Below are 22444 nucleotides of genomic sequence, written 5' to 3' on the forward strand. Positions count from 1 at the left end.
CCAACCTCCCCGCTCAAGCAGGGCCATATCCAGATGGTTTTTGAATATACCCAGGGAGGTAGGCTTCAAAGCCTCACTAAGCAACCTGTGCCAATGCTCAGTCACCTTCACAGTTAAACACAAAAAAAAAAAAAAGACATTTCCTGATGTTCAAAGGGAACATTCTGTGTTTCGGTTTGTGTCCATGCCTGTTGTCCTGTCACTGGGCACCAATGAAAAGAGGCTGCCTCTTTGCACCCTCCCTTCAGGGATTTACATACATTGATGAGATCCCCTCTGAGCCTCTTCCTCTAGGCTAAACAGCCCCAACTCTCTCAGCCTCTTCTCAGAAAAGAGGTGCTGAAGCCCATCATCTCTGTGGCCCTGCATTGGACTCTTCCCAGTATGGTCATGGCTCTCTTGTACTGGAGAGCTGAGCACGGCAAACAGTACTCCAGGTGTGCCCTCACCAGTGAGGAGCAGAGGGGAAGGATCACCTCCCTCAACCTGATGACAATACTTCACATAATGCAGGGATACTGTTAGCCTTCTTTGCTAACAGCAAGGGCACACTGCTGACTCATGTACAAATTGCTGTCCACCAGGACATCCAGAGTTTTTTTTCTGGAAAGCTGCCTTCCAGATGGGTGGCCACCAGCACATGCTGGTCCACGGGCTTGTTCCTCCCCAGGTGCAGGACTTTGCACTTCCCCTTGTTGAACCTCATGAGGTTTCAGCCCATTTCTCCAGCCTCTCAAGGTCCCTCTGGATGGCAGAATGGCCCACTAGTGAATCAGACACTCCTCACAGTTTTGTGTCATATGCAAACTGCCAGAAGGCACACTCTGCCCCATCATCCAGATTATTAATAAGATGTTTAACAGGATGTTGTGGTTTAACCCGGCCGGCAAATAAGCACCACACAGCCATTTGCTCACCCTCCCCTCCCAGTGGGATGGGGGTGAAAATTGGGGGCGGGAGGGGGGAAAGCAAAAGCTTGTGGTTCGTGATAAAGACAGTTTAATAGGACAGAAAAGGAAGAGAAATAATAATGATGATAGTAGTAGTAATAATATGTACAAAACAAGTGATGTACAATGCAATTGCTCACCACCCACTGACTGATGCCCATCCCACCCACAAGTAGTGGTCTGACACCACCCCAGCCATCCACCCCATATTAATTGTTCGGCATGACATCACATGGTATGGAATAACCCTTCAGCCAGTTTCGGTCAGCTGTCCTGGTTTTGTCCCTTCACGGATCCTTGTTCATCCACAGCCTCCTCACTGACATGGCAGCATGAGAAGCTCAAAAGTCCTTGACTTACTGTAAGTGTTGCTCTGCAACAATTTACAACATCAGCCAGTTATCAACATTATTCTCATACTAAATGAGAAACACAGCAGCATACCAGTTACTAGGAGGAAAATTAACTCTATCCTAGCCAAAACTAGGACACAGGGCTAAACCTAGTACTGGCCCTGAGGGCTCTCCACTCATTGCTGGACTTTGCATCGCTGATCACTACTGTCTAGGCTCAGCCATTCAGTCAGGTTTTGATCCACCTCACTGTCTGGCCATCCAGACCATATTTCAACAGCCCTTCTATGAGGATCTGGCAAAGAAAAGCGTCAATAACCTTACTGAAGTCCAGGTAGACAATATCCACTGCTCTCTCCTCAACTGCCAGGACTGTAGAAGCTTATCGCATTGAGCAAGTGTGACTTCCCCTTGCTGAACTCACGCTGACTATTCCTGATAATTTTCTTGTCCTTCATGTGCCTGGAAATGGTTTCCAGGATTAGCTGTTCTATTACCTTCCCAGGGATCAAGGTGAGGCCGACCAGCCTGTAGTTCCCTGAGTCCACCTTCCTGCCCTTACTGAAGATAGGAGTGATATTCGCTTTCCTCCAGTCCAGTTTGAGTAAGTATTTCCTGAACTGATCTTCTTCCACCAAGGGAAACTTTCTTGCTCCAGCTTTTTCCCCTCATCTCTAGGACCTGAGATTCCTGAAGGCTCATCTTGCCAGTAAAGACTGAGGCAAAGAAGGCACTCCATCAGCCTTTTCCATGCCTTGTATAACCTGGTCCCCGTTTCATTCAGCAATGAACCCACATTTACATCACTCTTCTTTTTGTCACCTATGTAATTCCAGAAGACCTTCTTCATCTTTAACATCCCTGACCAGATTCAATTTGATTTGTGTTTTAGCTTTCCTAACTGCATCCCTGGATCCCGGACAATATTCCTGTATTCCTCCTTGGAAAGGAGAAATGCCTGCTTCAACCCTCTGCGTGTTTCCTTTTTATGTTTGAGTTTGGCCAGGAACAATTTCTTCATCTACATAGACATTTGTGCCTTACTTCCCCCATTTGTTGGGATGGACTGTTCTTGGGCCCCTCTTCCCTCCAGGGCCTTATCCCATGGGACTCTTCCCAGCAGATCCCTGAAGAGGCCAAAGTATACTCTCGAAGTCCAGAGTTGTGAGCTTGCTTTTCATCTTCGTCCCTGCCCTCAGGTTCCTGAACTCCACCAATTCATTGTCACTGCAACCAAGGCTGCCTTTTACCTTCATATTCCCAATAAGGTTCTCTTTTCTTGGTAAGAATGAGGTCCAGAAGAGCAGAACAGTAGATAAGGACACTGACATGGCTTTTCTGAATTTGAGTCTTCCAGCTCTGGGCTATAAGGACTCAAATCCACAGCAACCTGGCAAATATTTTTTCTATTCCCACTTCAAAGGCCTTTCCCTTCAGAAGAACACTGTTTCTAACAATAAACCTGATCAAGGGGGTCTTAATACAATTTCTCTACTAAGCAGGCTTCTTTCTAACAATACTAACAATTTCTGCTAAGATGAAAACAACTAAATCCTAAGAACTTTGGGACCAACCTCCAGAAGGAGGGAAGACATATTAAAGAAGTGCATACTCTGGAGCGGCAACTGCCACTCCTCTGATAAACAGTGCTGAACAAGTGAGGTATTTTACATTCAATTGTTCATCTGCAAAATCTGTACCTTACTTCAGCATTGCATGTAGAAGGAAAAGCCCACATTCCTTCCACATTCAAGTCTCCCATCTCCTCCTCTATCCCTCAGAGAAATCCATTTAGAACTGGGAGGTGGTGTGAAAAGAGTAACTACACTTCAGATGAATAGACAAAAGCATCCTCTTACTAGGAGGTAAACCATGCATGCAGAAAGTAGAGAAACTGTTTAACATGTAACAACAACAGTTGAACAGACTAAATCAGTACAGGGAGTTAAGACCCCCTAACCCTCAACAGCTTACAGAAAGGACCTACTGAGCTTTCCCATTATTCACTTCTGCCTAAGGCCTTTCCCACAGGTACCCCATGGAGAAGAGGCAAGTATGTTCAATTCTACAAAAGAAGGTAGAAGAGTGAGGGAAAACAGCAGTTAGGAGTGGGCAACGACACCAGAGATAGCTGTGTCTCTAGTCTCTCCATCAGGATACGGCTCTCTTCATCGTTACTCTGAGTGATTAGACTGAAGGACTAAGGATTACGCAGAGCAGAATGGAACTAGAAAAATTAAGAAAAAAAAACAGATGGCTGCTCTTGTGAATTTTAGCAAAGTAATGCAGAGAAAAACCTTCATGCCTCAGTGACTCTGGGTCACTTTCTCTTTCTCTGTTGGAGGCTGAATTCCAGAGGCATCTGTCACACACTGTGCACACATCACTCACTCACATGCTCCTAAGTGCCTGCACAGGCATTGGCTTATTCTGGAACCTGCCTGCCTAGCACAGTAATAAAAGCACATAATTATACACGTCCAGCTACATACTACAGCTCCCTCCTCCCAAAAAAAAAAAAAAAACAGGGCACAGTATTGTACAAAGGAAGGAAATAAGTCAAGGTAATGATTATATTTAGTCCAGGGGGAATTCCAGAATCATGGATTCTTATAAACTTTAACATTAATATAAAACTAATTTCTTTCATACAACAAGAAACTAAACAGAGAACATCATATGTTACTCACCCCTGCACGAAATGCCCCGGCTATCAATTACTTGTTTGCAGATTCCACAAATTTTGAATTTCTTAAAGGACTTTTTTTTGAAGGTATGAGACCTTGATGCTGTTTCTTGAGGCTGAAAGCAAGGGGAATATAATGTCAGACTTCCCTCAGTTTTTCAGTAAATGAAATGTAGCAGTAGCATATCACTAGTAGTATAAAAGTAGTATCAAAGTGTGTTCTCCACTTCCTCTCTCTTACAAGCTTTCCGCTCTCAAGTGTGAGAAGCAACAATATGTGAGAAACCTATCACATACCAGTGCAAAGACACTGCAAGACATTTTATATCTTAACTCTCTATGACCATCTTCTACAAAGAAATGCAGAATAATCTCAATGAACAGCCTTCATGTAGATAAGACCTTAGGTCAGAAAAGTTGTATTGTTTCAGTTTAAATTGGTTAAAATTAAGGTAAGTGATGCACAATGCACATGGTGCAGTGGTTATCATGGTAACCAATGAAACTTACATTGGTGCAGGAGAGTTTGCACTTTTCATACAATAAATAAAACAAGAAGCATCTACGCAAGCTTGATTTCGGCACAGATTATTAACTTTAAAATTAATCTTGCTTCTTTCCTGCGTAAGAAAAGTACACTAGCTTAAAATTACATCATTTACACAGTGTTTAAGAGTAACTGAAATATCATGTTAAAATATAATAATGAAATCTCTAACTGGAAAGAGAACAGTAAAAGTTAATGCCATATATACTACCAGTCTTATGTGGCTTCTACTATCTAGGAAACAGTTAGGTAACACATTAGAGGAGGCTACCAAAGTTTGAAACTGAGTCAGTACCTCCCCTGGAAGGGTGTAACAACCTTTAGTTTCATTGGCAGACTTCTAGAAAACAACATCAATTTTGGAACTGAAGCATTATTAACCTTCCTGGTTTTTTTCTTACATTACAAAGTATCCTGGTAAATCAAAGGCATTAAGGCAGTACTTCATGGAATGGACATACCCACTGAGGAAAGTGTAACAGTAGTAATATAGTAACTATAGGACAAAACAAGTCCCACATTTAGAAATACCAGTGACATGTTTAAAAATAGAAATACATTTCCCCAGAGTATGAAAATCCCCAAGTGATTCTTTATGTTTCTCATTTTCATTTCACATTTCATAGAATCATAGAATATCTCAAATTGAAAGGGACCCAGAAGGATCATCAAGTCCAACTCCTGACTCCGCAAAAGACCACCCAAAAAGAAAGAAAAACACCATGTCTGAAAGCATTCTCCAAATGTTTCTTGAATACCAGCACACTTGGTTCCATGACCACTTTCCTGGGGAGCCTATTCCAGTGCCTGAGCACCCTCTTGGTGAAGAGCCTTTTCCTAGTATCCAGCCTTAACGTCCCCTGTTACAGCTTCATGCTGTTCCCTGAGATCCTATCACTAGTCACCAAAGAGAAGAGACCAGCACCTCCCTCTCTGCTCACTCTTGTGAGGAAGCTGTAGACAGTGATGAGGTCTCCCCTCAGCCTCCTCTTCTTTAAGCTGAAGAGCCCAAGTGACCTCAGCCACTCCTCATATGTCTTCCCCTCTAGCCCCATCACCATCTTTGTAACCCTCCTTTGGACACTCTCCAATAGTTTTATATCCTTCTTATATTGTGGAGCCCAAAACTGCCCACAGTACTCAAGGTGAGGCCACAACAGTGCGGAGTCAAGTGGGACAATCATTTCCCTCGACAGGCTAGCTATGCTGTGTGCAACGCATCCTGAGATACAGCCGGCCCTTTTCACTGCTGGAACACACTGCTGACTCATATTCAGCTTGCCATCAACTAGCACCTCCAATTCACCTTCCGCAGTGCTACTCTCCAAACTCCCATCTCCACCTCAGTTCATATATCCAGGATTACCCAGTCCCAGGTGCAGAATCCAGCACTTGGGTTTGTTAAGTTTCATACAGTTGGTGAATACCCAGACCTCTCATTTGTTAAGATCTCTCTGCAAGGCCTCTCCATCCTCAGGGGAGTCAGCTCCTCCTCCTAATTTAGCATCATCTGTAAACTTAATTCCAGTCCTGCATCCAGATCATTTACAAAAAACATTGAAGAGAACTGGCCCTAAATTGAATGCTGGGGGACCCCACTAGTGACTGGCAACCAGCCTGATGTAACCTCATTTGCTATAATCCTTTGCTATTCTTAAATTCAGTACTAAAAATGGGCTTGCATTCAACACTTCAACTGTACTAAGCTTTAGTGGCTTTAGTGTCCAGAAGCAGAAAGGGATCTCTCTGCACACAGGCAGGCCAGACCCCCACAATGCTGTTTCCATCCATAACATCTAAAGGGAAAGATTCAGTGTGGCGCAGTGAGTTACATGGGATTTCTTTGTGGCTTTAATTAATATGGCCCCAGGCAAAGGGTTTAGTTGACTCTAAAAACCATCTACAACACAGCTGCTGGGCAGACATAAGAACAGCCACAAAAACAATGTACCACAAGACCCAGGCACTTCTACGTGCTGCCTCCACAGGGGCCTACCCCAAACTTCAGAAGAGCCCTAAGAAGCAGCAATAAGCCTTGAGTAGGCCTGGGGGCTCAAAAGCACACGTGCTCCAGAGCAGATTTTGGCTCAGCCTCAAGCCACGCTCACCAGTAGGTACAAAGAGTTAGTCTAATATTAACAATATCTTCAGGAAATGTTGGTCCTAGCCACAGTGTAAAGCCAAGATAACTAACGTACTGTCATAAACATCAGGGTAGGAATTACTTATGCCTGAAAGAATAAACTCAGGCTGGACTCTCAGGAAAATCTTTCTATCACTTAATTAGCAGAACTTATTGAGGGAAATAGCAGAAGAGTCCGTGTCCTCAGAGGCATTAGATGAAACATTTGAGAAATAAATTTGAATTGTAATTACAATGCATCATTAGATATTTCAATCACTAACCGCAGATGCTGGAGTCACAAATTCCCTCATATTCCCCATTTATAATCTTGCTGACATTTGCAATATGCTATGTCATACTAAATTGAAAGCTGTTGTCATAATTATAATTGATATTAAACCATAAATAAAAAGAACAGCTGAGCTCCAACATTATGTAGGAACATACCTAATGGCAAACAAAATTTATTATTTTCAAAAAATTTGCCTTGATTTTTTTTTTCATTTGAAAATACAGAGTATGTTTCTGAAAAGACTAAGATGTCTAGGAGGAAAAGTGTCATTACTGTCATGCACCCTAGAAGTTCAAGCATTATGCCCAAAGATCTAAGAGGCCCTCATCTCCACAGCTTCTTCTACACTAAGAATTAGCAATACCATGATCTCCACCAATATCCAGAGTTGCTACAGCTTCTCTGTTTTATAAATATGGATACACATATAAAAGAATTCTCATTTTAGATTTTATCACCCTTCTTACTTCCAGAGTTCTTCTTCTGCGTAAAGTTTACACAAGTCTGCAGCTCTCTCTGAAAGGGACAGTTTTGCACAGTTTGCAGTTATGAAGAAATTCATGGATAAGCTTTCCAGAAAGTTTATTCTACATCTAGACCTCCTTCTTCTTATTTCCTACCTCCCAAACACTTCTTTGCAAGCTTTGACACTTGCACTGTTCCAAAGCAAGACAAGTGTCACAAGAATACATTAAGTACCAGTTTCTGAGCAGTGAAGGTAGGTCTTAACATTAATTGATCAGTTAGGCAACCTGACTGCTTCATTTATAATGTAAATAAATTAGTTTTCCTCTTTGGTGTTTTGGAAACACAGCTTTTGCATCTGAATTAGAAAATGTGGATTCTTTGTCCCTTACCGTTTATTATGCTGTTGGATCTCCAAGGAGTTCAATTAAATAGTTCATTTATGAGATTCAGCACTCAGAGCTGTTTACACTAGAACTCTGCATAAAGTGCTATGAAACCTAGAAGAGCCGAGACCACGGTTTCTATGTCATTACCTGGTACAGCTTCCACAGTTCTCCACTAAGGAAAATACCAAGGGGAAAAAATAAAATAACCACACCAGAAAACAACCATCCGAGGGAAGTGAACAAGCAATACTCCTTTTTTTTCACAAGACTCAATGCTGGAATCTGAATTGCATGTGATTGTTAGGGGCAAAAACTGGAAGAACATAGTGCAGAACCACAGGTTACAAACTTTGAATTTCTGCCCGAGAAAGAGACTGTAACTGCAGCTGGCCTCAATTGCTAGCATTATGTCTCTTTCAAAAGGAAAAACTCTTCTGCTTAACCACACAAGGAAATCAAATATTTTTGGCCATGCTCTGCTCTCTATGGCATATAGAAATCCAGTGAAGTTGAAAGTTTATCCCATACTTACATTAGTGTAACAGAGCAGACTGTGTAAAAATTTACATTGGCATCCTTAGCTATGATGAATTTCAAATGCTTAATACTGAGCATTTTTATTATGTAGCAACACACTGATCATCATCAGATAAAAAAAAAAAGAAAAACACAGCAGGTCTCTCAGAGCTATGCACGACTCTTGAGACACTCTACATTTTAAGAAAAGAAAAGTAGTTTAAACAAAAGACCCTCTCCAGATTTTGACAAAGCCACTACTGACTAAAGTAATCTACTGTTTTGTTGGTTGGGTTTTTTTGGTTGAATTTTGGTTTTCTCAAAACCAATACAGCAATGCCTCATTGACAGGGACTTAGCACTGGATGACAGGGACTTACTACATGGATGGAAGATGTATTCACAATGTTATTCCCAAACACCGCACTACATCGTAACAATTAATTATTCAGGGAAGAACAGAACCAACCAACATTTAACTCCAAGCATGTAGACTCCAATTGGTGATAATGGCTGATTCCTCAAGAATGTAGTCACAAGACCTAGATCTTTAGAGAATCAAACAGATATTGTAAAATTAAACCCATTCAAACCATCTTCAAGAAAAGGATATAGATACTTTTGCTCAATACAAAAAAAAATAAATAAAAACTACAACTTCTACAAGAACAGTTCCCTCCAAAGTTACCTAGGCAGTGACTAAACTATATTTATGAGGAAATACAATTTCACTTAAAAACTCTGATTATTTTTATTGAGAATTTTAAGTTCCAGGTGTTAGTCCACATAGAGGAAAAAAAAGTCAAAATCTGTTTGTACATTACTTCTCTACCTCCAAAATTTCCAACAATCCATGCCACATATTCTAGCTAAGAGAAAATTACAAACAAAGCCCCATAAGCTTTCTCTATGTCAGACTCTACTGCTGAATTTTACATGGCCTATAAAAGCCCTCTTAGCACTGCACGCAATTATATAAAGCAAAGATTAATTTTTTTTATTCACTTCCTGCCCATGGTCAAGCTAATACAATTTCCTTTTCTGTGTCCTCTCTCTAAATAACTTACCAACCAGTACTGCAATTTCCTGGGATTCTCTTTGTGCACTCTTTTACTCTCCACGGTAGCTTTAAAACCATGGGCTAGCATAATGATTATTACTATTATTTTAAATACACAGGGGCAGGGGGAAGTTGGTAGCTGTGTATTAGAGGAATGGGTATTTCAAGTTGTTATTCCTCTGCAACTGTGACAGACACAGGTCCATTGTTGCAGTAAACTTCCAGGCAGAGGTAACTTTAAAAAGCAGCAATTAAAGCTCCAGAAGCACAGACTCCCTTTCAAGGGCTCTCCTTCCCTACCACCTTTTAGGGGCTAGGCAACCAAAAGAAACTTCAATTAAGGGATGATTGAAAGAGGTCTTTATGGAAAGGCTCAGCCCCAGTTACAAAACCTTTGCAAAACAAAGCCACATATATATATATATACATATATACACACGCACACACACACTTTTCTTTAAGATAGCTCCTAAAATAAATCACATGACTACAAAAAAAAAAGAAACACAGAACAGCTGGCTGAGGGGAATGCCAGAGTACTCGTGCCTTGCAGCCCTTTCTATTAAGTTACATGTGACTACAGGGAAAAAAAAACAGAACAGCTAGCTGAGGGGAATGCCAGAGTACTCATAACCTACAGCCTTTTTATTAAGTCACTCAGTTACTTTTGTCACCTTCCATTTCCTCCCCTCCCATGAATCCCTTACTTGAGTTCTGTGCAGTTACTAAGCTTAGAGCTCCAGCTGAGAAATCAAATTTAAAAATCCCATCAATTTATCTGCAGTTCCCCTTAACTAACATTCCCTTAGTGAATACTTATGAGACAGGAAGTCACACTCCTCAGAATTAAACTGTTGGTATTACTAATACCTCAAAAGAGTTTACAGTTTTTCTTCCCCCCTTTGAGGTAAACAGCATTTTTAACTTCCTACTCCTAAAGCAATTTTCCACATTTGCTGCAGGTTTCTTTACCAGAATAACATTTAACAGTGCCTACCATGCATACAGGCCTAATAAGAGCTTTTTGGTAACTATAAAATGTGACTACGGCAAGTTTTACTCAGAAAAGGACAGGATGAATAAACAATGAAGAGAAAAAAAAAACAGCAAAAACTATAACACATAAAGGAGCTACAGAGAATTTCATATAAGAGTAATTTCTTGGAGAACATACTATTGCTCCAAAAGTAGCACTGTACTTTAGCCAAATGACACTAAACGAACACAGTATCATACACATCGAAGTACATGCAAGTACCACCACTCTATCACTGGTATATAAGTTTTCCAGAGCCCATATTACATAGCAAGAATATGGGATAGTGGCCAAAAAAAAAAACAAAAAAAAACAACACAATAAAGAATTTTTACAGACTGAAATACTGCATTTCTATCTCACCCACATTCAGAGATTACTTCTATAGCGCTGGACATACTATAGACACACAGAAAATAAAAAGTACACAAATAGCTAGTCATACTACTGTCACTACCATCTACTATTAGCAAGTAACTTCAGGGGGACTGCAAAGAAAGAGTATTTGTTCAACACTGCATTTACACCCTATTTCTTCAAGGTATTTAATTTAAAAAAAAAAAAAAAAAGAGAGAGACAGAAGTAGCCTAAGCTAGAAAAGAGATCTGAGTTAAAATAACGCAGCCTGAGCTGGCAGTATTCCTCCTAGTATCATCTGCTCGACTCCATTTGAGTCACAAGTCTCATTATGAAGACACATGGAGATGCTGACAAGGAAAAAAAATGTCTCATTGAATCAGCTGAGTTCACTGTCAGTTCATGTCAAGAGAGGAAAAACATCCTATGATTTGGTGTTACAAAATTGTCTTACTGTATGAGCATAAGTGGCAAAACTATAACAGGAAGTTACAGAAAAATAGCATTGCTCCCCCCCTCCTCCCATTACAACGTTTGGTGCTATCATTTTAGCAGCAGAAGCCTTTGTAATTTCTCAGACAAAAGATATCAGGTGTCTTTATTGTAATAAAATGAAATTCTGCCTGGATACCTTGATTTAGATACACTTTTCCAAAACAAAACTAAAAAGGAAGTTTTTGTTCAACTGAGATTAGAGTACTCACGTAGATTCGAAGAAAGGTGACAGATGTGCAAAGTACCTGCACTCAATGATTACTCAACACATCAACAGCCAGCTTTAGAAAATATGGCTTTAAACATAAGGTATGCCTTACTGGGTCAGCACAACATCCATGTTACCTACCAAGCACTTCATTGCTGTGTCAAAGGGAGACAACATTCAAACACAGCAAGACAGCCCGGCCTGATTTATGTTCCCCTCACTGTACCAGAGACATTGGAAGGTTCATCCCCACCCAGTCCTCCTACGTCCATTAACAGATACTGGTTTCCACTAGAGCAGAAAGGGATATGCTGTTGACTGTATGTTCAACAGGAGTCAGCAGTGTACTCTGGCAGCCAAGAGGGCAAACCACATTTTGGGGTGCATTAAACACAGCATAGCCAGTCAGTCAAAGGAGACGATTCTCCCAATATGTTCAGTGTTGGTGTGGCCTCGCTTTGAATACTGTGTGTAGTTCTGGGCTCCACAATACAAAAAAAGGTATTTAGATACTTGAAAGCATCCAGAGAAAGGCAACAAAGCTGACAAATGGGCTGGAAGACATGTCCTATGAGGAGAGGTTAAGGTTGTCTAGTTTGGAGGAAAGGAGACTAAGTGGCAACCTCACTGCTCCCCACAACTTCCTGCGGAGCAGAAATGGAGAGGGAAGTGCCCAATCTCTTCTACCTGGTAACCAATGACAGGAAGTGTGTGAATGGCAGAAAGCTGAGCCAGAGGATGTTCAGACTGGATATAAGGAAACATTTCTTTATTGTGAGGGTGGTCAAAGTGGAATAGGTTTCCTAGAGAGGTGGTTGATGCCCCATAGTTGTCAACGTTAAAGAGGCAGCTGGATAATTCCCTTACTTATACTTCTGGTTAGCCCTGAAATGGTCTGGCAGTTGGACTTGATCTTTGTAGGTCCCTTCCCACTAAACTATTCTAATTCCACTACTTCTGTCAAATCTTTGAACACGTTGGTACATTCTGCCCCTACAACTTCAATGCCAGGAAGCTCCAGGAAGTCATACTCCTTGTTGTCTAAAGTACTTTCATTTGACTATTTTAAAGCAAACTCCCACTAGTTCTAACAAGTGACAGTTCCTGCACGGTGGGATTGCATGACTAGTTCTGCATTCAACTTACCTAACATGTTTATGTTTCCGTAAAACATTGATCATATTCGCCAAAAACTTTGTTTTTCGAATTGAAGAATCCCAGCCCTTTCCTTTCTACCTCTTCACAAGAATCAGCTGCTACATCCCCTCGAACATTTTAGTCACACCTTTCCATACATCCTCTCCTTCTACCATAAATGTTTGTATAGGCAGGAACGAGATATATAATGTTCAGTTTAAAGTTTGCAATTAAAAAAAAAAGAGGATAGATTTGCTCCACATTTTGTTCAACTAATGTACCCTAGCACATGCGTCTCTAGATCTAGGTTTTTATGCTTCTATTTCTAGCTGCCAGAAAAGACACTGATCATTAGCTGAATGAAAAATTGTACTGGCTCTTGTACGCAAAACAAAGCTCTTTTACTTACAGCTCTGAACTACAATGTTAAAAGCTGAACAGACACAAAATAGCACAAGACGCCATAGAGAAGCAATAGCACAAGAACAGTTTGTCATTGGATTCTGGAATAGGGGACTGCAGCCTTAACAGCCGTATCAAGTGAGGAGTATGGAGCTGTGACTAAACACAAGAACAACTTCACTGCTCTAACAAGAGACACGACCTATGCCACCTGCATTTAAGTGCAATTCCTTCATAACACATACATTTACATTTGTCATTTGTAGACAGTACACATTTACAAAACACACTGGCCCAAAACAGGATCATATCTGCAAGGCAGCGCTTCTTCATCCCCATCACCCCTTCCTCCCTCTTCACCTACCCACCTTGGAGGGGGCCCTTCATCTAGATCATCAATTACATGTGCTCCTTCCAAAGCTTTAAATTCTTAAGACAAAGCCACATCAGATACTTCAGCTTTCTTTGAAAGATACTTTCCACTGGAAAGCAGAAGGAACAGCAGAATAAAACGGTTGGACACGACAGATCATCAAATAATTCTCTCTCCCCACTAGCTACCTCAAAAATTCAACACAACATTGCAGTATGTTTTCATGTTTCCTGTCTTCCCAGGCAGTCTCAAGTCATTCCCCTTATGACCTGACTGAGATTCCAGTCCAGCAGACAATAGGCCAAGGTCTGCCTAGAGGTGGGTGACAAATGTTGAAGAAAAACAGCACACAAGCAGGTTTGAATGTATTCCTGTTGGTAGCCCCAAAACTCCTTTCAGGAGGACATAGGCAGAGCAGTACACCTGCTGGAGAAAGGAAACAAAAAGTTGTCATTCTGTCCCCAGATCTTCACTGCTCTCCTTGATCCAGGTATCCCTTAGGAATCAGCCACCTATATAGAGCAGAAGTTCATTCCCTCTCCTGCCAGCAGGAACAAAAGGGGCCCTTGGTCACTCTTCATTGTTAGTGTAAAACAGCTGCAGATCTCACATTTTTCCTTGTCATCAGCTCTTCATATTTTTTGTTTCAACACCTTCATTTCTTCAGTGCACATGAATCTCTACTAGTGGAAAACACATTAGGAGAAAGATGGAAAGTCCATTAAGACAGCTGTTACTCCATACACTGGAAAACTTGTGTTTTCATCCTCGTCTCACTTGCAAACTGACACTTTGTTCTGTGTGGGAAAATACTGCAAAAAGGAAATGCCTAAAAGCAGCAAAGGACCATGTAATGTACATAGTGAAAGTTCAGTGTTTGTCAATGGCTCTTATTCTTTTCTTGGTTAAATGAATTGGCCTTGACAACCCTGATGCTACAACAATCTTTGCATAATAAAAGCAGAGAAAGATACTTGAAGACTAAACCCACTTTTTTAAATAACAGGGAAAAAGGCAATTTTTGAATATACCTGGTTCATCTGCATTTCAAAAAAATAAAAGCGTTGAAGGACATGAACAAAAAGTTCAGAAGGTATGAGGTGTCTGTCCTTGAAAAGCTGACAATTAAAATTTTATTCTTTTAAATCATCTTCACCTCAAAGACCCAATCAAATCTCTTCCAACTGAATATGGATTCTCGCAGGCATATAAAAACATTAAGCACACAAAGTACATGCTTCCACACATACTCCCTCCATCTCAATAGTCCTTACCAGATCTCTTTACAACAGCAGCAAATGTACAAAGGTCTGCAGCAATGCAACAAGCCAAACTCTCCCATGACACAATGCACTTAGTTATAAGGCCAAACACTGAAGAGCTACCAATAGCTGTCTTATAATAAACAATTAATGGTGTGATAAGAAAGAACCAAATACTAGCAACAACAAAAAGCAAATAAGAAAGTTACCAAAACCTGAAGAAAGTGAAGAAATAGAGAACGGCAGCAACAGAACAGGTCAGAACCAGGCTAGAGCAAGGACAGATAGCAGCAGTTGTGCACCAGAGTAATGAACAGGAAGAACAACTGAGATGGATGGGAATGCACATCAGTAAATCAACCACTGAGAAACTGAAAAAATATTATTAATAGCAATACAGTAAATTACTTGAGCAATTTCATATAGGCTAGATGTGTTACACAACTTGGTCTTTCCATTTTACCCTCAAACTCCTGCTTCAGGAAGGCATGCTACATTAATACATAATTTTGCAGTCTAGTGGTACTCGTGCAGGTACTGGCTAACATTACACAGAGGTAAGCAAACTAATAGTTTGCACACCTTGTATGTGTGGGCATTTATCAGCTGCTGTACTAAGGAAGCTTGCACGATGAAAGTATATGTATCATGGAAGTATCAATCATCAGTCAAAATCTGCCTTTCTAATATTTTCCTATCCAGCAAACCTGCCATTTAGTTGTCATTCCAGTCATCTACTTGAGAAGAGATGAACTGACGGTTGAGCGATACCCAGCACTACAAGAGAGTCTCTTAGAACTTGAGAACACTCAGCACAGGCAGTTTCTGGTACAATCATCAACTTCTCTCATGTGCCAAGAAATCCAACCCAGACGTTGGCAGTCTGAGCCAGATCCCAAGCCCCACCTCTTTCTTCTCTCTAGTTCTTCAGCAGCACAGAGAGGATGTCACTAAGCAGCAACTGCCCAGAGGTACAGCTCTCCAAAGAGCAGGAAAACCCACTGCAGAGCTACTGGCTGGTTCTGGGCCAGCACCTCCCACACTGCAGACCAGTGTATTTTAACCAGGAGCAAGAGGCCAAGGGGAGACAGCAAAATAAACATCTCTTGCTAACACTGTTTTGTACTTTTCCTGGTGTTCCTGTGTGGTCTTGCCAGATGAATCTATGGGAACAAGCTGATGAAAAGCGCTTTACCTGAAACCTGCAGATTTTCTATACCTTCTATTTACTTTCTTTTGATATTACGAGATTAGTTGTACCCACCACCCTGAACATGCATCTCTCAAAATGTTTCAGAAGTGGAAACAGTACACTAAATCAAAAAGTCTTTATCATAGTCCCCTATTACTATTAGCCAGAGACAATACTGTGCAGAGTCTATGCTCACCTAAGCCCTAACAAGTTAAAAAGAACTTTAACGGAGCTAAGGCTAGTACTAGGTAGGTTTGTATTTTCTGAAATACACTGAAGATTTCTGAAAATACTGAAAATACCTAACATCCCTCCCATTTTGGTATGGGTATCAGTATTATGGAAAACTGATTGTTGAGGCTTTAGCAGGGGAACAACAGCAGACATGCCTAGCACGAGATGCAGCAACACTTCGCCATACAGAAAAAGAGAAAGCACCAGCCTTGTCAGATTCAAGTTTGGCCTTTATTTGAGAGAGAATCTTGTGGTAAATGTAATTAGGTATATAATGTTCAGCCCATATACGCTGTGATGTTTGGCCTGCAGATCTGAGAACAGTAAATAAATTCAACAGCAAAACATACCGTGTTACACTAAAAGAATGCACCCACAGCAGGCTATTCATGATAATTCTACCTATTTCTGCTGACCTGCAGATTTGCATACCTAAAATTCCTGATTGTGTTACCATTACCTCTGCCTTATCATTGTAACCATTTTCAAAATCAATCCAGTTACAGCATGGATAACACTTTTGTCTGTCACAATGGTCTCCACCTTTCCAATTGGCTTTTCCCACTCAAATATTAACCCATAGTCAGAACACAAAAATAACTTGTCTTCACACATGACACCGATTCTGCTCACTGACTAGCAGAGTGCTACTAGCTGGGACCTCTGTTTTCTCCCACCCAGCCAGGAAAAGATTTGATGCTACTGGCCCAAGTAGCTTCATCTTTGATGTCACGTGAATGAACCAGGATAATGTAAAATTACTTAAGCGCAAGGATCACATTCAGCTACAAGATTCTAAAGCTCTTGTGGAAATGGAAACCAAATACAATAGACGTTTACAAAGCTATTATACAGTGCCTGCTCTGTAGCTGATTAACTTGCTCACTCATCCAAGAATAAATATTTAAACCATTATGTTGAGAAAAACAGTTACATAAAACACAATTGTTACCTAACTCAGACCTGTTCCCTTCTTGTAGCCCAAAATAACTACTCACTTTCAATTTCCAAATAACTGTCCTAGTACTCTCCCTGGTGCTCTAACTGGGATCATAAAGAAAATCTCACTAAACTATATCATAGAATCACAGAACAGCCCAGGATGGAAGGGAACCGAAACACCCTGTCCAATCACATCTTGAAAACATCCAGTGATGGAGGGTGGGGGGGGAACACAAAAATTGTAAAACTGTTGTAGCCCTTTCCCTCTCCTTTACAGGAGAGGGAAAGTACAAGTTCCAAATTTTCCACAAACATACAAAATTTTGTTGACCAAACAACAATCAGAACATGTTCTCAAGAGCAAGAGCATACACAAGAGAAAGACAACATGAGAGAGAAATGCCTCTTGGTAACTTTCTTTCAGCAAAAATTTATAATCCCTTATTTTTGCCATCCAAACAAACCTGATGCCTCCAACCATAAAGAGGGGTCTACTGCCTGTATGCTTGTTTTTATTCGTTCATTTTCATTACACACCAGGCTTTAAGGCAGTACAATTGTTTATAGTCTGCAACCCTCAGCAGCAGAGAAACCACAAGGAATTCACAGATGTGATTACCTTCTTCCAAGTTAAAAGCATTACTTCAGAAACATCAGCATATAAATATAGGCAGAAGTGCTGAGGAATGAACATATCTCGGTTTGACCACCAGCCAACTCTCCAGATGAACTGTTGTCAGCCTGGCTTAAACAAAGGGTTGCTTTAATTAGTCAAATATTACTAACTGACAGGGCAAATTCCAAAAATACTTCACTACAATTAGAAATCTCCCCCTTCCCCCCCCTAATTAAAACAATTTTTAAATAGCATTTAACCTCTACATGGCTACATGGGTATGCTTTAAGTACACTTCTCTTAAGACACTTCTCTTTTGTCTGTCAAACAACAGTTACATATAACTATAAAAATATTTCCCGAAGCACCTGGAAAAGCTTCCCGATATTTTATACGATAATCGTGGCAATGTTTCATTTCAGCCCTGTTCTGCTTCAGGTCCCACTGGGACTGAAGTTCTTCCAGTCTGTTTCTGCATCTAGTTTAACACAAGACTGGAGGGGGGAGAGAGCAGGGCAGAGGGGGCAGGCAAAGGAAAGCAAAACAGAGCAACTGCTCAAACCAGTTTTCAGTTCACGTTAAGTTCAACTCACACCTTACTACTATACTATATTTACTGCAGTTTTCACCTTCCTCTAGCTGCGATTATTTTTCCATCTTTTCACTTTCTACAAACTGTTCAGTTATTCTTTGACCACCTTAGACTGAAAAACAGGTCTGTTTAGCAACCTAACAGGCCATAGGTCACCATACATCCAGGAGACTCCACCCTGTCCCCACACAGTCCCTTACTCATTATTCACATATAGTATGCAGCCACCACCGTGTTGTGTTTATGCATGATAAAACCTTGAACTGTAGAAGTCAAGATCAGCCCTGTCTAATTTACTGCTAACAGAACAGGTATCAAAACATCAGTACAGGGACCAGATCTTTTTAAACAAAGGAATGTTGTCATTCTGCAAATAAATAGAAAACAGAGTTCAGTATTTTTTTTCTTAGAGGAAGCAATAAAATCCTTAAAAGCTAAACCAAACCAAACTCTGGAATTGAGCAACCTGAACTACCATACTGCAAATACCCAAGTATTACAAATGAATCTTTTCCATGCAAAACATACACATATACATAAGATACTAATTGTTTAAGACCTGTACAACAAGCACAAATGCTCTTTTTGTTCTTACTGCTCACTTGTGTTGAACTATATGACAGAATCAAATCCTAATCTCAGTTCATGGATGTTTACATTCAGGGAACATCTCATATAAACTAAGAACTCCCCTGTGACCATATTCAGTCACAGACAGTTAAATACAGCTATGTGCTGACAAAGAGGCAGAGTAACAGAAAACTTAAATTTTATGCAAAACGTCATGACACTCCAATTAGTCTTAAGAAATCTAGATGCAAGTACAGATGGATCAGTGACCGTTTCTTAAAGAACCATAGCTCAAATAAGAGCTTTGTATCCATGCTTGCAACCTATATTTTTCTTGCATTCTCTCCACCCAGTCTGGAACTCCAGTTCAGCAGACAGAGAGAAATGTCTTCCTGGAGGCAAGAATGAACAATCTCTCCCCAATTACAGAGCCATGTGTGGGCTATGAGCAATTTTCCAAACATAAAAGGGAAGAGAGAGTTTGCTATGTATATTAACAAGCTAAAACAAGCCAACCTGCAGATGTAAGGGATCAAAGTGTCTATTTGAGTCACCTCAGAATTAATCCCCTGCAAGAATGTCCACCACTACCCCCAGCTACACTCCCCCTTTCTTCCCTCCCAGAAGGAAGATCGAAGAATGCATCCAGCTCTTTCAGATGAATACAATACTCCACAGAACACACATGTCCTTCTTTTCTCTTAAAAAGACTGTGTTCTTCCCCCTCCCCACTCCAGTCCACAGCACGCACATGCAGATAGCTAAGATACATAGAATCACAGAATCATAGAATATCCCGAGTTGGAAGGGACCCATAAGGATCAAGTCCAACTCCTGGCACCGCACAGGTCTGCCCAAAAGTTTAGACCGTGTGACTAAGTGCACAGTCCAATCTCTTCTTAAATTCAGACAGGCTTGGTGCAGTGACTACTTCACTGGGGAGCCTGTTCCAGTGTGTGACCACCCTCTCGGTGAAGAACCTCTTCCTGATATCCAGCCTAAACTTCCCCTGCCTCAGCTTAACACCATTCCCGCGGGTCCTATCACTGGTGATTATGGAGAATAGGTCACCTGCCTCTCCACTCCCCCTTGCGAGGAAGTTGTAGACTGCGATGAGGTTCCCCCTCATCAGTTTTATTTCCATTGTCTATCAAGCACAATACCATGTTTTATTTAAAAGGTTCATGAAAAAGGTTTCACTGCAGGTTCAGGTTGAGAATAGCACCTGTGTCACACAGATATGAACGTCTTTGAAAAACATTAAGGCAGCAAAAGCAATATTCATTATCTGCAATACAAATGTTTTGAAGCAAATTTGCACTAGGAAACAGGAAAAAGTGATTATGAGAAGTTAAAAACATTAGAAGAAGCAAATACAAGCATTGTAACAGGCAGTTTGTAGTGTACTTCAAGAATATCATTCAAATTTGAGCTAAAATTTCAAATTTGAGTCGACTTTATTTTAGACAATACTTCAGTTAAGTATCAAAAGGGCATCTGTGATACCAAACTCTTCTACATCTTTCTCTTACGCAAGCTGAAAACTCAAACTATCCTGATTTGGAGGCCTGAAAAAGATCCCCATTTTATGGAAATGAGGGCCCACATTCTTCTAAAAAAGCCTTAAGAATCTCAGTGTTAGCATAAATGGTCCAGTTTTCTTCATACAGAAGCATCAGAATTCCTTTTTTTTTTTTTTTTTTTTTGCAAGAAGTAGTAGAAACATTAAAAAGCATTTCTTTACTGTGTCAGTGACAGAGCACTGGAACAGACTGCCCAGAGAAGCTCTGGAGTTTTCCTCCTTGGAGGTCTTCAAAAGCCATCTGGACATGGCACTAGGCAACCTGCTCTAGACAGTCCTGCTTGAGCAGCAGGGTTGGATCAGTTGAGCTCCAGAGGTCCCTTCCAACCTTAACCATTCTGTGATTCTTGAAATAGGAAACCTAGTGGCCAACCGGTTTGCAAAATGCTGCAAGAGTGACATTAATACTGCCAAATCTCACATCAGAGTATTGACTAGATAAATGAGTCAATGCTACTGGAAGCTTACAAGCAAATCTATCATATTAACCATATTCTGCACACCAGACCCACTATACTAAAGAGTGTGTGATTTGGGAAATTGCCACTTACAAAACGATGAGGCTTCACTCATAAGCAATGCCAGTTGCTCCAGCAGCTCATGAAACAACATCGCAAGTTGTGCCAGGCAGTGTTAACAGAATGGAAGTAAATGGTAACAGGAGCTTTAATTTCAAATCCCACCTGTAAAATCCATCATCCATGGGCTTTGAAGTTCTCTCATTTCATTTCCACTCACAGGTTTGGCACTGACTCCTTTGCAGAGAGACTATACACAATCAGATAAAAAGGAGACAAAAACCACTTCATCTCTCCATTTTAAGAGTGTCATATATAGTAGCTCTAGATACCCCTTTTTCATCCAGAACACAGATAAAAGCAAAAGCGTAAGGACTATAATTCTCCTTAGGCTGCTCAACAAAACAGAAGAAGAATACTTCATAGAAAGTTCAAGCTCCATTCAAGTCCATTTCAACCACTCCTTTTGGTAAACTGACCAGGCACTGAATTAAGACTGTACATTTACTTCATATAGGCCACAGAAAAGCAATCAGTGATGCCCTGACTTATATACTCTTTCAGAATCTCAATTACATACAATAACTTAAAACCAGTTATAAACATCAGAGTTAACCATACGTCCCAAAATAACAAATGGACTATGGGCCATGAAACTTCTGACTGCTGCAAAGAGCGGCAGTTTGCTGCTCTTTCCACCTACTTAGACTAAGATGGCAAAAAGTTTCTCAGAGGTAGCAGGTAGGCTTTATTCAAATAATGCACTCATAGCTATTAAAAAAAACAACAGGAATTGCACAATGCAGAATCGTAGGACAATTCAGACTGGAACAGACTGCAGAAGTTTATCTACTCTGGCCTCCTGCTCAAGTTTTTTGGTTCAATAAACATTTTGACTTTGAATATAAAATAATTTAATTGACTTGCACACAGAAAACTTTGCCCAGCAAGGAGGAATACAGAAGTATTGAGTAAACAGAAGTAATAACCTAGTATTTTTGGATCTTGGAAACATCATGAGTTCCCTGCCTCGCCACAGACCTCTGAGTTAGTGTAAACAAATAGCTTAATTTTTTCCATGCAGCTGTGCATCACCTCTAAAAAGGAGATACTAAACTTTGCAAGATGGGAATGACATGAAGCTAGGTAACTTTCAGAAGTAAACTGTCCAGATACCACAGTAACGTATAATGTAACAGACAGAAAGGAAGATTAATATATCTGTGCATGAACAGGCTTGAAATGGCAACAGTAATCCAGTTTCACTGCACTTATAAAACAAAGTTAGCAATAAATGAAGATGTATTCAGAGGACTTGTTACTAAAATCATACCACATTTTTGGAAGCACTGCTGTGTATATGAATACCAGAATTAATATATGAAAAGCTTCCCTCTTCCCACCCCTCGAGCTTATATATTTCTCTCCTTCTCCATTAGAAAGTTTTGATCATTTTGTTAGGAATGAAATTCATATACAACTATTTTTGATAAATCCATTATCTTGTTGCTACAGCATGGGTATTCAAATACAAATAACGAACAG

The 22444-nt window shown here is 40.4% G+C and overlaps 1 protein-coding gene across 15 annotated transcripts in view; it reads right to left on the reverse strand.

Moving 5' to 3' along the window:
* Positions 1-22444, reverse strand: part of TNS3 (tensin 3) — a 258468-nt gene that overhangs the window by 186776 nt on the left and 49248 nt on the right. For 8 of the 15 annotated variants that reach the window (XM_083823142.1, XM_083823146.1, XM_083823140.1 and 5 more), the window contains one exon: positions 3994-4105. The exons of 5 other annotated variants lie outside the window; for them this stretch is intronic. In XM_083823142.1, coding sequence (XP_083679268.1) covers positions 3994-4105 — 112 coding nt within the window. Of the gene's footprint in view, positions 1-3993; positions 4106-17640; positions 17808-22444 lie in introns of those variants that run through there. 2 more of the 15 variants (XM_083823143.1, XM_083823144.1) reach the window with 2 other exon arrangements.

The sequence above is a fragment of the Anser anser genome (genome assembly GCF_964211835.1).
Source record: "Anser anser genome assembly, chromosome: 2".
Classification (NCBI taxonomy): domain Eukaryota; kingdom Metazoa; phylum Chordata; class Aves; order Anseriformes; family Anatidae; genus Anser; species Anser anser.